At 46.4% G+C, this 18,400-nt stretch overlaps 1 protein-coding gene and 1 long non-coding RNA gene across 2 annotated transcripts; one reads left to right on the plus strand and one right to left on the minus strand.

The window, feature by feature from the left end:
* Nucleotides 1–3,307: 3,307 nt before the first annotated feature.
* On the minus strand, nt 3,308–11,447 carry LOC124696237 (protein DETOXIFICATION 44, chloroplastic-like). The gene is made up of 14 exons (XM_047228993.1): nt 11,048–11,447; nt 10,722–10,868; nt 10,474–10,634; nt 9,413–9,548; nt 9,197–9,293; nt 8,990–9,090; nt 8,632–8,795; nt 8,477–8,548; nt 8,270–8,386; nt 8,081–8,176; nt 7,873–7,994; nt 7,684–7,734; nt 7,524–7,597; nt 3,308–4,311 (listed from the first exon to the last, which is right to left on the minus strand). Exons 1-14 carry the CDS (start codon nt 11,445–11,447, stop codon nt 3,590–3,592), a joined length of 2,460 nt encoding a protein of 819 aa, XP_047084949.1. The 3' UTR covers nt 3,308–3,589.
* A 129-nt stretch (nt 11,448–11,576) lies between these two features.
* Nucleotides 11,577–12,318, plus strand: LOC124703188. The gene is made up of 3 exons (XR_007002976.1): nt 11,577–11,639; nt 11,710–11,834; nt 11,991–12,318. It is a non-coding gene; the product is annotated as an uncharacterized LOC124703188 (long non-coding RNA).
* Nucleotides 12,319–18,400: the final 6,082 nt, after the last annotated feature.

Consider the following 18,400-nt stretch of genomic DNA (forward strand, 5'->3'; position numbering starts at 1 on the left):
AATGGGTCATATGACCATTATCACATGTATGCAAGATTCTTGATTTTCTTGGGTTTGATTCTTGATCCAAAGATGCATTTGTTTTGGTTTATCAAATTGAAGCATTTTAGAAGCAAGGGAGCAAGCAATTATGGCTTTGGTGAAGGATTTGCATTTTGGCATATGGTGTATGTGAGGGAATTTTGGGGATTCTCTCACTATGTGATTTCTCTCCATTTGATTTGACTTTGGTTGACTCTAATGTGGTTCTTATTAGTTTAGAAACATTTTAAGATCATTGAACCCAATTCAAAAGGTCTTGTTCAAAGATTTGCAAAAATGGCCACAACACATAAGAGGTGATGTGTCAATTTTTATTAAACTTGTAAATTGTTGATCTTGCTTTACTACAACATGGGTTAGGGTCCATTTAGCATTAGATTAGGTTTAGAAAAGGTTTCACATCATTTGGTCAAGGTTTAAAGTCATAGGGCAAAATTTGGTGAAATGGCTATGTGTCACATATGCCTCTATGCATATGTTGCATTTGATTTTAAATTTGACTTGGCTTGACCCAAATGGTGTTGTTGAGTGTTGAAATGGTATATGGAAGTGATCCAACCATTCACAACAAGTCCTAGGGTCAATCTTCTCCAATTCACAAATTTGCACTTTTGCTCTCATATGCCTCTATGGCATTTTTAGTTTCTTTTTAATTTCTTTGGAAAACACTTGGATTTGATTTGATAAGCCTTTGGTAAGGTGTATGAAGGTTTTCCAAACCTCTATGCAAAGTGGAAAGGTTTAGGGTAAAGATTTATAATTATAGTCATAGGCACATATGCCTTTTTCTTATTTAATTTCTTTTTATTTCATTTTAACTAGGATGATGAAAAGAGGGGTGAGGTTTAGGGTTTAAGTTTATTTCAAACTACTATAACAATCAATCATCGCAATAGCACAAGAATTAAACAAGATCACTATGTATCATACTTCATTTAATAAAAGTTTTTGTTGGTTCCAAAATTTGGAACTAGTGAAATTCATTTGTTTTATTTTGAAATTCTTGGGATGTTACATACCGGTACAGCCCCAAGCCTCGATGGAGAACTACTCCCTCCTCATGGGAGCAGCAGCGGTGATGAAGATGGCGGTGGAGATGGCAGCGGTGTCGATGGAGAAGCCTTCCGGGGGCACTTCCCCGTTCCGGCGGCGTGCCGGAACGAGACTCCCGTCCCCCGCATCTTGGTCTCGCGATGGCGGCGGCTCCGGAAGGTTTCCGTGGGTTTCGTCGAACGTCTCGGGGTTTTCGCGACGGAGGCTTTAAATAGGCGAAGAGGCGGCGCGAGAGGGCCGACAGTGGTGGCCACACCATAGGGGGCGCGGCCCCCCGGCCGCGCCGGCCTAGGGTTTGGTGGGCCTCGTGCCCCCTCTCCGGCGGTTCTCGTGTGTTCCGGATGCTTCCGGGCAAAATAGGAACCCGGGCGTTGATTTCGTCCAATTCCGAGAATATTTCTTTACTAGGATTTACGAAACCAAAAACAGACAGAAACAGGAACTGACACTTTGGCATCTTGTTAATAGGTTAGTTCCAGAAAATGCACGAATATGACATAAAGTGTGCATAAAACATGTAGATATCATCAATAATGTGGCATGGAACATAAGAAATTGTCGATACGTTGGAGACGTATCACGCTTCCGCTATGATACTATGAACTTTGTGTCCGTTGATCAATAGATCAACTATTTGTGTAATATTAGATCATGTGATCTCTATTTGTAAGACGACTATGGTATGTAATGAATGATGACTTATGATATTCAACTGTTATGTCTCGCAACAACAATATTCCTGGGATTGCGATGTATGGCATAACAGGCATCTGGACTTAAAAATCCGGGTGTTGACACCGGCGCTACCCTCTCCACATGGCGCCGCCGACAGCCCCCAAAAAGATGGCGAAGAAAGCGGCCAAGAAGACGCCGGGCAATGGGATGAAAGGGGCGACATCGCCGTTCGCGAGGCCGCGGAAGGCGCCGGCTTTGAAGAAGAAGCCTGAAGGATGGACCGACGATCAATGGAAGCAAGATTGCCTGCGCCGGAAGCTATCGACGGCGGAGCGGAAAGGACGGAGGGCGCACAACTTCTTCAAAGGCCAGATCCTCGACGACATCGAAGCCAAAATGGCGGCGGCGGACGCGGCGGCCCTGGCAGCGGCATCGGCGGCGGCAGCGCAACGCAGCAAGAGCAGGCCGACGCGTCTTCTACCGCTACACTGCGTCGGCCTCCGCGTCGGCGACGGAGCGGACGCACCATGCACAGCAACGGGCAGATCGCGACGAGGTCATCGTGCTCGACGGGCCTGCGTCGACTCGAGATACGACGCCGTCGCCCAACCCCTTCCCCTTCTTCTAATTTGCATGCACCACCGGTCCGTAATATGATCGCGCACCCAGTACTTTGATCGATCTCCGCTACTCCGATCGCGACGAATCGGCGGAAACGATCTCTTTTGAATGCATCTATTTGAATTTCGATTGGGGCGGCGTTTGGGGGACGCGGCTGGGGAGCGACGTCCCCCAAACGCGGCACGAACAAAACACGTCCCCCAAATGCTCGATCCGGCGCGGTTTGGGGACGCGACTGGAGATGCTCTTAACGAAGGTTTTGCTATAGAATAATTTCCAAATCCAAACTGGAGCAAATGTTGCCCATTCCTGATTCCCACCCATTTTTTTTTCTCGATCCTTCCATTTAAGTCATGGTCATCTCAACCGGAGAGCTCTAGCAAACTGCTCCATGTGGAGGACACCAAGGTTCTTGGGACGGCAAGCCGTTGACCAATGGACCTTGCGTTGCCCAGTTCTTTAGAGCATCTCCAGTCGCATCCCCAAACGACGTCCGGCAATAGCGCCGAATTTTCGTTTTGGGGACGTCCGGACGACATTTTCGTTTGGAGGAGGTCTCTTTCCTAGCCACGTCCCCTAAACGCGACCTCCAAACAAAAAACAAGTGTAAAAATCGTGTCCGGCGTCCCCGATGGAGCCTCTATACACAGGGGATGGGCTAGGGACGCCGGACAATATTTAAGGGACGTTCGGAGGGAAGCGGCCTTTGGGGCATGCGACTGAGACGATTTTTTGGCTGGAGATGCTCTTAGAGATTCCATGGGTCCAGATCATCTATCTATGACAACCACATCGACCGATCTCTTGAAAAGAAATGGTGTAATTTAATGATCATACATTTCATTTGATGCTTAGAAGAAATCAGCTGCAATTTATTTTTGATTTGTGTGGTGGCAACGATGAGACGCGTATCATATGAAAATTTGTTTTCGAGATTTATCATAAGAATCTCAATACTAGTAATAAGCTCAACCTTGTCACCATACAGCAATATGAAATGCAAAAAAATGAAACAAAACTAGATCCAGCAGGCAGGGTTCGTTTCTTATGTGTATAATACTGTATCTGTTGTATAACATGAATTCATCCTCTCCTAATCTTCTTCTCCTTGTAGTACATGTGACGATCTGAAACAAGCCAACGAGGACTCGTCTCTTCGGAGGAGCAGAGCAGAGCAGAGCAGAGCGGAGAGGTGGACTCAGACGCGTCCTCCGGTGGCGCCGTTGATGAAGGAGAGCAGGTTGAGGGTGGCGCCGCCTCCTCCGAGGCCCTGGTCGGGCACCTCGTCGAGGAAGAGGTCCTCTGGCACGCGGAATGCCCCGTGCGCGCAGACGATGGCCGCGCCGAGGGCGAGCGCGGAGAAGATGATCCCGCCGACGGAGGTGAGGAAGACGATGAAGACGGAGGCGGCGATGAGGCCCCCCAGCGTCTCCCTGTCGGAGAAGGTGCGTCCGAAGGCGACGAGCGGGGCGGCGTCGCTGGGGCGGAGCAGGTAGAGGAAGCACCAGGCGGCGAGGAGCGCGAGGAGGGCGGCGAGGGAGAAGGGGTGGGCGAGGAGCGCCACGGCGAGCGAGAGCGCGACGAGCGCGGCGTAGTTGACGCGGAAGTAGGCGAGGTTCTTGCGGAGGCGCGCGGTGGCGTCGGAGAGGGAGTCCGGGCGGGAGAGCGCGGCGCGGTCCAGGAGCTCCGGCCAGGGGCGGGCGCCCGAGAGGGAGCGCTTGGCGGAGTCGTAGACGCGGCCCAGGAAGGCGCGCGTGGCGGCAGGGTCCGGGGAGGCGATGGAGGTGGCGGCGTCGGGAGCGGCGGAGAGGACGGTGGCGGGGGCGGCGGCCGGGACGGAGGTGGGGAGGAGGGGAGGAGCAGCGGAGGCCATGGCGAGATCTGTGTGTGTTTCTCGCGCGCGATTTGGATCTGAGGAAGCTGGGAACGGGAAATGGGATGGTTTTGTAGTATTGCGGAAAAATGGTTGTTGCCGGTGGGTTTCTTAGCACCGACGCACCGTACCGGGGGATGCGACGGGTCAACGGTTAGGGACACGCGCACCAGTTTTGATTTACTCATGTACAGTATTTTCCTCCCTTATTATTTTTCATCTAGATTAGCGTACTCCCTCCGGTGAGCTTTACAAGTCTTACTCGTATTTCAACCTTATCAATCTTTTTTATAAGAATTGTTTAAGTTGCTCACCACGTCTACCACATGGTTCAACCTTATCAATTTTATCAACTTAATACTATAAGGTAGTATATGTGATTAAAAATATATCATCAAAAACTTTAGATGTTAAAGTCTTGAATGGTATCATTTCTATGTTTATATAACTCAAATCATGGATCAAATTCATAACTCAGGAATACACGTTGTACTTGTAAACTCAACTAGCGGGGATACTATCTATTTTGAACACTTCAATAAGCATCATTCTTTTAGGATTCTTCTCGATTTCAAGTGTACATACAAACAGTATCACACAAGCGCCAACATGCTAATGAAAGGAAACGTGCCGGTGGGCGCACATCATTCACTCCCAACACGAGCAAGCTTCCATTGCCTACATAGCCAATAGAGGTGTGAAATGGTTCCGTGCACTTTTTGTGCCGTTAGATTTAACATATTTTATGCTTTAAGATTGGTGTTATCATGTTTCATCCAGTTTCATCAAGTTTCAACAATCTAAAAACACTTTAAAAAGCAACAAAACCTATTATTTTCATGCACGGGAGTCCGGTGCAGTGTGCTCTCTCATGAAATGAGTCGCAAATATAAGGGGTCAATGTAGTACTCAGAAAGCTAGAAGTGACCAAAACTATGACATGCTGGAATGAACCTTCCTTTTTGAATTATTGGCAAGATTTGATAAAAAAAAGATGAATTAGTTATATTCGTTCAATGTTTGTAATGTAAACCAAAACTTCAGTCGCTAACGTAAACCAAGTAGAAAGGCACTAATTTTGTACCGGTTCCAAAAGAGCGAAGAAAAAAAATGTTTTGTTAATGGAAACAAGAAACTGTTTATTACTCCGTACCTCATTTGTGAGGGTAACTTAGTACTAATTTTACTTAACTACATTAACAGGTATGAAATTACCAAAGAAGTACTCCATCACGCCGCTCTCCCATAGACATGAAGAAGAGCAGTGCATTCAACCTTGATATCAGTTCCATTTACCCGCAAAAGTAAGAAGAAATCAGGTCCATTTGGAAGGATCTTTCCACTTGATTTTAGGGAATTACATTGTTTTGCTTGTTATAAAAAACCTGCATTGCAAACAGGTCTTACACCACCGCCAAAACCTGTCGGTGCGAAGAACAGAACAGCCCTCAGCACCAACACTAGGCTAGCTGCCCATTATTGCTTTACAGGACCAACATTTTCGTTCAATATACCTTACCTCTCTGGCTATACGCGCGTGTATTAATCGCAAGCCCAAAACTGCGCCTAGATCAACTCCACAGGATAGTTAGGTATAGATGAAGACACAATGTTGTCGTGATGTGTACATTAATAGTTAGGCATATATTGTTGAAGACTGAAGACACGGTGCTGTTGTGATGTGTGGTACGAGAAGGAAATGCAACACCAAACAAGATGCAGATCGACATTTCCTCCACCTTTTTTTTTTTGACAATTGACCGACCTTCCATTGTTAAACCAGGTACGCCACCATTAGCTCCGATGCATCCATCCTTCTTTTATTTATATAGTCACAATTAGGTGGGCAGAAACAAACATTTCACCAACATTTTTTGTCGCTCGAAAATGGAGCTTCAAAATTCTACACCTGTTTAATTAAGCCACCAGCAATCCAGCACACATGACCACAGAAATGCACATCATCTTTGATAGATTGCCGTCTTTGAAATTTCTAGTGTCAGTACATGAAAAATGAAGTGCTCTACCTGACACAATCGCCCTACCAACCACGTAAAACAATAAGATGAGGCTCCCCGACACCTCCAAACTTGCCAGCATGATAGCATGACTTCATACACAACGTTTAGCTTTGCCATGATTACAATCCTTCATTGCCTTTACAGGTTTCTTCCAGTTGTCGTCTTGGAGTCAGAGAAAAAAGCATGCACACTTTGGCGTCCGGAGAGGAGGTTTAGCCTCCTTTGGTTCAGGAAAACTTCATATGATATCTCCGAAAAGAAAGAATGATATATTGATAAAGCCACATCCACACCACACGTAAAGAAGACACAAGTAGGCCCAATTACGTTAGTGGAGCAAGGCCAGGTCCTGTCCCCAATTGTTCTGATTGAGTTCACTGCTTACAGATTTTGGAAATTACATAAATGACTCACAAAAAAGTCATTCAGACTTTCGCTTCTGGAGAAGAGCTTTAAACCTTTAATCTCTCCCAGCTAACTTTTCTGTTGCTTACACATTTACGAAGTGCTATATTTGAACAACACTTCGACCTTTTAAAATATCCATGTGGTGGCAACAGGCTACCAGTTCAGGGAAATTCTCGTGCACCTAAGTTTAGACCCTGATTTAATACCAAGCATGCTACATTATGAAGAACAGTTCAGAAAGAGAGAAGAGAATTCCCAACAGAAGCAAAACAAATAAAAACAGATAAAGAAAAACAATATGCGTAGACCATCAACAGTTACTTCTTGTAAATTGTAATATTAGTATTCCTTCTCTGTACACACAAACAGCACACATCCTTATTCAATATCATATTCCTATGTTAGTGAGCTAGATTGAAGAAGAGTAAGGTTGCTCATACCAATCAGCATGCCATTGCAATGAGAATCCTGGACAAGAAAGTTAAAGTGCTGCCTCAGACTCGTAGGTTTTGCTCATAATCATTACTAGTAATATCATATCTACAAGTCCCAATAGTTTATGCCTTCAGAACTGGCAAAAATCGGTACATAAGAGCATCATGAATGCACAGCATGGCATTATGCGTACATTTGTAAAAATTCGCAGAAAACTCAACATTTTCAGTCCTACATGGTGAATCTCCCACAAAGCAAAAATAATAAAATACATGGGGGCTTTTTATTTTTATAAACCTCGCTTGCACATTTGTTTAGATTCTCCAGCTTTCTTGTGCATTCCAAGGCTGAAACAACATTCACAGCAGGCAACACAAGATGGAACACCTACCTACCTGGCTCAGACAGCTCCTCTGCTCGTGTTGTGTTACAACTTACACGCGATGACTCCAGCTTAAGTTTGTTGCTGCTGATCCTTGTACGATTGGTTAAAATGTTGCACTGTTAGAGATCAAATAATTGAATTATGCATGGCCATGCATCTCCTTGGTCTACTAATCAGTCTCTGACCAAACTATTTTCCAAGGTCCTCCTTTGCTCCCTAACCTGAAATGGCCAGATTTCAGTCAAGCCACTTATATATATTCTTGTCCAAAACAAGAACCGTTGCTTTCATTCTTTCTGAGTGTGGAAATTGATATCGGTCAAAGCTGGTAAAGTGCGATGGTAAAAAAAAAAAACTACCTCCAAAACCCGGCAATTGCTCGCAGTCCCATAAACAGAATAAGACCAGCCCAGACACCACCGAGACCAAACTTGGGAGCAACGGCAAGGAGGAATGCTGATGAGACAACCCCCGCGAAGAGCTGAAACGAAGAATATGCCGACATGGTTATGATCACAAAGTTGCAGCTATAACCGATAAGCGGTAATGTGATGACAGAAACTGAACCGTGGAGTATGCGGCGTATGCAAAGTCAGAAACACCATAGTAGAGCCCATCGAACACAAAAGCAATAGCATTTATCGGCTGGGAAATAGTGACAAACTGCAAAAAGTAACATTCACGAAATGAACATAAGATCCATCATGTGTTAAGTGCTTGAGAAACAAAGAGCTGATTCCTCAGAATTATCATTACCCAGACCCCAGACCGTGCAATATCTAGCACTGCTGGATCATCTGTAAACAACAAGGACAAAGATCCGAACCCAAGGAACAAGGTTCCAGCAAGTGCAACACCAGTTACACCTCCAATCTGCAGGAAAGAAGATACACCATCAGCTTATAAATAGAGCTAAGGAAGACGAGATACTTCATCATATATGATTGCGAATAATGTCATAACCTGCAGAACTCTATACAAAACTGTGCGGGCTTGCTTGTAGTTCCCTTTCGCATATTCACTTGCAAGTAGAGCCTGCATTTAAGTTACAGATACTTCAAATGCATGTATAAAGATATCAGGCTAGACATTAAAGGTCAGTTCATGTAAGTGCAGACCTGACCAGCAAGAGCGAGAGCATCATTAAGCAGAGAAATTGTTAACCAGACTTGCAAGCTTATCTCATAGCCAGCCATTGGAACAGGCCCTTGCCTTGCAGCCAATGATGTAGACAGCCACAATGGCAGGATTACTGCGATGGTTCTGCCAATTAGCAGTGCACCTGGAGAATTGCTCTAGTTAAATTGAGTACCATATAGGTATATTTCAGTAACATGATGCTTAATAGAGAAATAATTGGAGTCGGATAATTGATATTTTTCTGTACTTTTATGTAAGATAAAAAAATCCCGACAAGGAAGCAAAATCATCAAGTGTAAAGAGTCCTTAGAAATGAACATAGGGATATAGACCAACCAGATTTTAGGTAGCGGATGATGTCGCCACCGATGATGTTCCATGAGAAGAGGACTAGTTCGTTATTCAGCTTCCATAAGAGGATAAACGCTGCCAAGTACCTGAATACATGCAGGTGAAAATGCAAAGAGTTTAGGATGTTCTGTAAATATAGATAACACGAGTAAAGCAGAAAGAGTGAGAGATCTCATGGTAGCTTCAACATACTCAGAAGTCACAGTTGCCAATGCAGCACCACTTACTCCTAGACCAAGTGGAAAAATAAATATGGCATCCAGTACTGCATTTACGAGGTTGCCAGCAACTGTATGCATCACACATCCCTATAGTTAGTTTCTCACTTCAACAATTTCAAGTCAACAGCTTTTGATATCTTAAATAGGAAGCCGAACATAACAACAAACTCTGTTTATGCAATCTTACCCACAGCATACAGAGGTGTTTTTGTATCCATGAATCCACGAAATGCACCTTGTGCTGCAAGTGCTACCACGACTGGCGGAGCACCATATGCCCTTAAAGTAAGAAATTGCTCTGCCGGCACTCGCATCGGTGAATCCTATGTACATTGTAAATAGTAAAAGTTATGTTTGATCCATAATATTACGAACTATTTACAGTTCATGACATTATGATAGTGCCGTGTTACATGCCCTACATTCAAGAGAATTAAAGAATAAACCATAAAACACTAGTGTAGCAGGAAAATTAAGTCCGCGGTTGGCTACTGAGCTGCCAGTCTAACGCCTAATATACAACCGTAAGTTATAATGGTATGCTTGGGAAAATGGTTTGTACTCAATAGTACATGGGAGATTTTTACATTAAACAAATAACAATCGGGTTCTGGATACGAAAATGTCCAAACACTCAAATATTATTATATCAAGTAACACCCATATTCTGATAGTACCACAAGTCAACAACTCAGGTGTCCAAATGTGAGAATGGTGTAATTCCATGGTTATTTGGTTTCATCTTCCTAGGGTGAACGAAGGAGGGAAGGCTACTGAGCTAACAGTCTAACACCTAACATATATTTGTAAGGTTTAATGGTATGTTTTAGAAAACTGGTTTGTGCTCAATGGTACAGTGCAAGTTTCTCATTACACAAATAACAATCGAGCTCTGGATATGACAATATCCAAAAGTTGATCTGTTATAGGCTTATAGCAAGTAGATACCCATATTTTGATAGTACCATAACTCATCTGTCCAAATGGGATAATGGCGTAATTCTATTGTTAATTGGTTTCATCTTCCCATGATGATAAAAGGATGCTTTATCTTGCTCCAAAATTAGCTGTTAAACATACAACTAACAAAGCACAAAACATAGGTTTAAGAATTAAGTTTTGAAATTTCAGGTCTGCATCAGACCACAAACACAATAGAATAAAAATTGGCAGTGAACCACCCAGGCAACACCTAAAAAACTTCAGATCCAAGAAATTTGAGTATGGCAATAAATTAGTCTTACGTACGACAGGTATACCAACGATGTCCATCAGTGTCCCACATCCAACAATGAGTCCCACCATTTCCATCAACCCAATGCCAGCAGCCAGAGCCAAGGACGTTGACACGGCCGGGAGAAACTTCCTTTTTTCACTTGCCTTCTCTCGGGTGATTGGCACTTCGTCTCCTAGGTGAGAACTATCACAATAATCAGTGAAACACAAAACCAGATTGCTGCTTCTAACAAGACAAACAGAACTTCCAACTTGCTTACTTTGTCCTACACTGCTAGAATTTGCATCCATCGCTTGCTGCTCAGCAACAAAGGATGTAGTGACATTGAGCAGTGGCACATTAAACAGCTTGGAGACCAGGTTAAAGACAGATATGGATACGCCAACAGCAGCAAGTTCAACCGAGCCTGGTGACAGAAATAAAGAGCGTGACATGAACACGTATTATTTTCCTCAACATACGGTACGAAACAATAAATGGGTGAACTATATGCTGCTTGTGAATTTTGCACTGAAACTTGCCAAGTACTTTCCTAGTAGTTTACCAAATTCCACTAGTATGAGAGCTCACGAGATAATTACTTACCGATATGGCCGACGAAGGCAGTATCAACGAGCGCAGTAATGGGGTCGGCGGCGAGGGCAAGCACAGCGGGCAAGGCGATGCCAAGGATGTCCATCCCAACCTCGTCAAGGCTGAACCGCCCCAGGACAGCGCGCACTGTGTCCACAGCCTCCTCCTCCTTCCTCTCGGGCTTCAAATCCTCCCGTGAAGCCTCCCTCTCCTCGTCCTCCTCGACCACGCCACCGACGGTCGGCTTCCCGCGGCATCGAGGAGGGTGCCGCCGGTGAGCGGCACGGCACCGACGAAGGCGGCCGGAAGGCACGGTGGAGACACGGCCGAGCCTCGAGGGTGAAGGGGCTAAGCTAAACGCGGAGCCGGCGACGCCGACAGCCCTCATCGGCGCCGGCGAGGTCGCCGCCATGTGTGTGGGCGCGCGGGAGCGTGTGGGTGGATACGGTGCACGTGCGGAGTGTTCAGATGCAGAGTTTGCTGGGCCTGGTTTGGGCCGTAAGGAATAACGACCCACTCCCTCTTCTTCCCCGTCGGCTCTGCTTGCGCCACGATCCGCTACCGGCGCCGCGCTCCGGCCGCCGCTGCATCTGACGACTGGAAGGTACCGGATTACTCTGTCTCACTCATCCGATGGGAGGTTGATCGGACTTTGACGAACCCGCGGCTTGCAGTTGTATCAGAATTTAGCGCGAGAGTTTGCATCGTATGAGGTTCGTGGGGTGGTACCTGAAGATCGCCGGCGGCGGCGCGGCCATAGGCGCCGCCATGGAGCTCTTCATGATCCACACCGGCTTCTGTGCGTCCCTCACCCATTCACCACCAACTTCTGTTGCTTGGTACCCAACGGCCTGTGCAAATTTGGATTGCCTTGTGCCATTCATCTTGCCATTTTCTTTGGTACATACCGAATTAACAACGCCATTGCTGCTTTATGTTTTGTTATCTGCCGCAGATGACAAGTAACTATGCTGGAGTCAGAGAAAAGAGCTTGGGAGAGCAGCCCAGAGGCCCAAGCCATGAGAGAAGCCTTGAATCCATGGCACAAGAATGATGAACCAGAGAGACGATAGTCACTCATATGCTCATGGGTAATTGCATTCTCATCCTTTCGATTGTATGGTAAATTGGTAACCCCATTTTAGTGACGTATTAATAGGGATATCGCATCTTTGCAAATGTTTGAAACATTTTAGTGTTTATAACTGAACACAATGCTTAAAAGAGCATGTTCATATTGGGATACTCCATATCAAACCAGCGAATTTGTTTGTGTGTGACTAGTACTGGCTTGCATGGGTTGTCGGTACTGAAGAAGTGAAGCTTACATTTTTGCGATTGTGTATTGCTGGAGTTGCATATCAGCACCACTTTTATGCTCAAACCTAACATGTTAAGCAGATTCAAACTTTCATTTTCATAACTGTCATTTGTAAAGTAATAAAAATGTAGAAAACGGAAGAGTTCATGCCAGACTCCAGGCCAAAGAAAAAAAAATCAGAAGTAAGTTAATTCAACCTTTTCGCCCCCCTAGTTAAATCAATGTCCTGTAAACAGTCTGATCTATCTTTTATATACACAAGCTGCAAAGCTACTTTTCTGCCCTCTTGACAAATCTCTTCATGGTATTCACAACATATGTTGCATCTAGCTCGGTCCACCTAGGACAGAACCGAAACTTATACAAGCTAGCCATGCTCCGAGACCAGTAAGGAACAGATCAACATAGTTCCTCTGTCAGCTGGAAACCTGGCTACGGTGCTTAAAACTAGACTGACCAGCAGCGTAAGCTTGTCTTGTTCTGAAGAAGAGGGCTATGCTTGATGCCAACACCAGCAGTGTGATGCAACCCCACATGAGGAACGTGGTTGAGTAGCACCTTGCCCCCATGCACACTATCATGGTCTCAACTCTGCCAGTGCCGTTATCTTGTACCATCTTCCTTAGCCTGTTCGTGTCGTAGACCAGGGCGGCAATCTGCCCGTAGAAAAGTGACTCAAGAGGGATATTGGTGATGAGGATGTTGTGGTTCATGCCAATGCTATTCGGTCCAAAGAGCTCGGCTGTGACTGACACTGCCGCAGCGAAGATGAACCCTGAGCTTAGGCCAATCAGAGCCATTCCTGCTACCAGAGTTTTCTCGCCTTCCGAATTCCACAATAGGAAGAAGGCCATTGGCATAGGCACCAATGCGGCCGCGAGCCACCCTGTCCGAGCAAATGACACCTTCCTGCATGCAGATTTCATTCATAGTACAGTCAGTTAGGAGGCTATTTCAACGAGAAGTTAGATACCTGCATGTATAAAGTAAAAGAGGGAAACCTGGGGAGGAATTCAGGAAGCGCAGAGAGAAGGCGACCGAAGAAGGAGCAGGAGGAGTAGACGGCAATAAGCATGGTGAGCTCCAATTGCCGGTGCAGTGATTGCACAATCTGCCCCAAGATGTAAAAAATCAGCTTCGAGTGTGCTAATGAGATAATAAAACATCACCATGTTCTCTATACGCTAAATTACAGAAAGAGCAAACTTCAAATCTCAAAGAAAGAAAAAAAAATTATAAATGTATATTTTCTTTCTGTAGTACTGCCATGGAATGGAATAATAGAACACACAAACACTGTGTAATTCTTTCTAGTTCGAGGTATTCGCTTAGTTCATATTTATAAGGTGTGATTTGATTTGCAGTCTTGTAAAAATGGGGATAAGTAGATTGTGTTTTAAGGCAGCTATCTAAAATAACTTCCGAAATAGGATTCCTACAAAGAGAGAAATGGAATGTAAGACACCGACGAAGGTCACATCTTCAAGGAAATGACACTGACCTGGAACTGACACTGACCTTGGGCGGTTTCACATGTGTTTTCGGCTCGAATGAAGTTTAGCCATATCACCACCACACCATAAAACAAAAGAGCAAACAGACAGAACAGAGTTTGGGCGGGGAACAGAGTGAGTAGTGAGAGCGCAGTGTGGTTTCAATCCAAAGTATATTTATCCGGTCAACGTGAACTTATCTGTTCAATGACACTGTAGGTATGTGACATCTACGCCAGTCAGAAGCCACCTCAGATGAAAAATGAACGGTTGCCAACTCAGACACTTTTAAAGTTTGTGGCTGAAAAGCAGGACTTATATGGGAGTTCAGATTGAAAAGTGGAGTTCTTCACTGTTCTCACTTCTCAGAAGTTAGAGACCATCAGCAATACCTTAAGTTGATTATTAATACTTAAATCATTAGCTGCTTCAACCATGACCTCGATCAACAACGAAAATCTCTTCAGGAGGGTAAAATTGAATTACATACTTCACAAGTCAGAAAAAACAGGAAGACAAATAGTATGAAAGATATTGTCAATTAGTCTTTATCCAAAAGATACTCCCTGAAGTCCTTTAAAAGCTATCATTTTGGGCATTAACAGTCTTCAAAATACAACTTTGATCATTAGTTCATATTATGATTTATTGGCAATTCAAAAAATGTATATTGTGAGGCACTGACATGGTCTTCAAACTACAACTTTGATTATTAGTTTATATTGTGATTTATTGTATAAGTTGAAAAATGTATATTGTGAAAGCACACGTATGATATTCAAGTATACAATCAGAATATCTGTAATGATATTAGTAAATAATATGCAACACATTAACCAGCTTACAAAAGAATCAAAGAGGCGATCCATGCGACTGGTGTTTCACCCAATCTTGCCACAAGCAACATTATTGCCATGGAGAAACGGCGACCATGGCTGGAGAATGAGAAAGCATTTATGTTTTTCATGTTACATCTTAAAATAAAATATAAGTATAAAGCTGATAACAGTACATAAATTTTTGAAAAAAAAACATCTGCTGAAATTATACCATCGTTTTACCTATTTAACTAGAACTAAAGCTTGGTGACGACCAGAATTTGTCAAATACACTCTTGTATATTGCTGAAAGTTAACATCATAAGCACATGAAGTGAGACGAATAATGAAATGATAAATTGACAATATAGTTAATAGGCTATAGTTTTTGAATGATGTGGCTTAGTGGTATATATCAGTGTAGGAATGCTCGCGTTGTTAAATGAGTAATAATAATTGTCATTCTACTGAAAAAACAATGCTTGAGATGTTAACTGAATATTTAATTACTGCACGAAAAAGAAATATTGCCAAGTTGAGTGGATGAGATATCAGTGGGAATGGTGAATATAGCAGGCAGCATTTATCCCACGCCATCAAAAGGCAGATAAATGGAGGAACATCTCAACTTGAACAAAAGTGGCAGGACGAGAGAGAAATTTCACCTTGACAGCTCTGTTTTTCTTTTTTTGATTAACAGGGTTTCCCCCGATTTTCATTAATAGAAACCATAGATGTTTTGCTACAAACCCTAGCAACATAGCAGAGTATACCACCATGTTTTTTTTTTTTTAATACTACTACATAAAAGCTGAACTGGCAGAAACAAAAAAAGTTAAGCCTACAGCTACAGGAAGACGCCTCCTTGAAAGTGAGAGCTACACTCATTTTTCCACAGCCGCTTCACGTGTAGTTCAGATTTCCGCAACCCCCCTCTCGCTCCTGGAGCAAACTGACTTTCACCACTACAGCAAACTGACTTTCACCACTGCAGGGGGATGAGCTGCGCTGGCGACCACCAACTTCCTCATCGGGGACATGGCCACTTGGGAGGAGACCGGTGCCAGGCGTCACCGCCGCATCATCAGAGATAGGCCTCTGAAGGAGGTTGCTACGACACATCTCTTGCGTCGATTGATGCCAATCTTGGGCATCCAAGATCGGTGACCAACCAGTGGTCACCGTGTGATAGCTCGAGGAAGCAGCAGGAGTCTCGCCGGCCGCCACGAACTCCTAGTCACCGTCGGTGCCCTGTCCCTCGCCGCCACGGCCGACCGTGAGGACACCAGAGAGAAGAAGGAGTTGTAGCCGTCGGAGCCAGCGCTTATTGACCGAGCTCGCCGCGGTCGCTCTGCTCGTCGCCCACCACGGACGCGAGCGAAGAACCACCATGGTCTGCTCCCCGATGCTGTGCCGCCACATCGGGAAGCTCGAGCTCCAATCTGCCTTATTTTCCGAGATGCCTGAGTTGAGGTCGGGCAGCAGCCACCGCCCACGCCACCGTAGCCACGCCACCGCACCACCCAACCTTAGGATGCACCAGATCTGACGGAGAAGATCTGGTGGCCTACTCCTAGACGCCACTACGGGACCACTAAACCTACCTACACCTACTCCGGCGTCTTTCCCTCGCCATCTCCGACCGGCAGCGCCACCGAAGAAGGATTGGAATTGTCCCGGATTGCTAGAGGAGCCTCTCAAACTACTGTTCACTCACGAGAGAGAAAGAAGAGGGGAAATGAGCACCAGGGATCGAGGATACTTGCGAGTTCGAGCACTAAACAAATTAATAATGGAATCGGGTCAAGTCCAAGGGAAAATCTCACACGGACACGCACATCACCCGACCAAGAATAGAAGCAGATCATGTTCCAAGGGAAAGGATTAATCAATCAAGAGTACTCATCAATCAGTTGAGCTCCAAGAAAAACGTTTCGTCCTGCGTGCTCCCGCGAGCGGCAGGGCGGAACCCTAGCCTCCACCCGGCGACCACCCCCTCCTCCGCCTCCTCCCTCCCTCGCCGCCGCCGGAGGGCGTCTCCGGGCAAAGCTCTGGCGGTGGCGGCGCAGGCCGGCGCAGTCAGCAGGGGCGGCGTCTCTGCGCAGGAGGCGACGGCGCCCGGACGGTGCGAGGCCTGCGTGGTTCCGGCGAGGTGGCGGCGCGGCTGGCTCCTTGCTGGCGCGTCCCAACGCCGGCGCGTCCGTGGCCATGGGTGGCGGCGGCGGGCCTGGATCTGGGCCGGTGGGCTTAGATCTGGGCCAGGCGTGGACTGGCTCGGGCTAGGTTGGCCTGAGGGGTCTCGTCCCTGGGCAGCCGGGTGTTGCCCAGTGCCCCCGACGACAGAGGTTGGTGCGGGTCGAGGCCGTCGATGGAGTATGGCCGGGCTGGCAGTGCTCGTGCCTCCTCTGAATTCGTTCTTGGTAGGGACCAAGATGCCATCTCCGGCTTGCTCCGGCCGGAGGATGGTGGGGTTTGGTGGTTGGGAGGGGTGCTCCATTGGTGCGGTGGCGGTCGCCGACATCGCCTTCCTCGTTGCCCACCCTTGACCACCGGGGGACGGTGTGTCTCGGATTTTTGTTCCGCAGGTCTAGTGTGGCACCACCGGACTCCCCGACCTTCGTGGGACGCTGGCGGGCTCGTTGGGGTGTTTGCGAAAGCAAAGCAAGGCGTTTGCCATTGCCGGCGCCGGCGACGTCCTTGGACGCCGTTCACCTTCTTGGAGGCGTGGCCACGACACACAATTTGTCGCCGGTTGCCTGCCCCTGGACTCTGTATGCTACCCTAGTTACTAGTGATCCATCCGAGCTCCTCCTCGAAACCCCTTTCGTTGAGGCCATGCGTCGAGCAGCACTCCGGCTCCATATAGACGGTGTGTCTCCCCTTTGCGCGACCATTCCCGAGCCTAGGGTGGCTGTCTGTGGTGCGTCGTGGCTGGAGGCACCCCGATGTTCTTCAACAGCTGGTGGTTTGTCGTGATTGGCATGCGCTGAGACTTAGGCGTTCTCTTGGGGTGGGTGCCGAAGCCTCCGCGAAAGCATTGCACAGCTGGCCTGTGCCGACAACGATGACGCTCGCGAGCGCCATTTTCCTTCCCGGAGGCGCTCGTCATGAAGCTTCCCCTTCGAGCTCTGGAGTTTCGCCGGCTTCACTAGCGTAGTTAGCCAGATCTCGGGGTGTTGGTGATCCTCTGTTTTGACAGGATGCTCAGTGTGCTAATCCTGCATGGTTCAGATCCGCGAAGTGGCGGCTCGGGGCTTGGGGTCTCAAGCTGAGCCGCCGGTGTTTTGCTGAAGTCTTGGGCGCTCTTGATCCTGTAGTTTAGGGCATAGCCCTGGTCTGCGTGTTCCTTTGTAGTAGGCTTTAGCTCTTCACCACCTGGGCTTGTATCTAGAGCTGGCATCCCCAGTTTTTTCTTTTCTTTTCTTTTTTTCTTTGTTGCATGCTACCTTGTACTCCTGGCCGGTTGATGGCTTTGTTAATTCAAAGCTGGGCTCGTCGAGCCTTATGTTTAATAAAGTACTCATCAATCAAAAGCTTTGCTACTCCATCAGGTGAAGGCCGGCAAGCCAAAATTTACCTGCATGTTGATTTGCTCACCGTACGACCTGAGCCGGGCCACAACTCTGGATTGGATCGGAACAGAGGAGGAGGTATTTGGAGGTCCGACCGACCCAAACCTCGAGTCGGTTCGGGGAGGAGGAGAATAAAAAAATCGAGGAGGTTTTTGTGCGTG

This window comes from Lolium rigidum, chromosome 3 (assembly GCF_022539505.1).
Source record: "Lolium rigidum isolate FL_2022 chromosome 3, APGP_CSIRO_Lrig_0.1, whole genome shotgun sequence".
Classification (NCBI taxonomy): Eukaryota; Viridiplantae; Streptophyta; class Magnoliopsida; order Poales; family Poaceae; genus Lolium; species Lolium rigidum.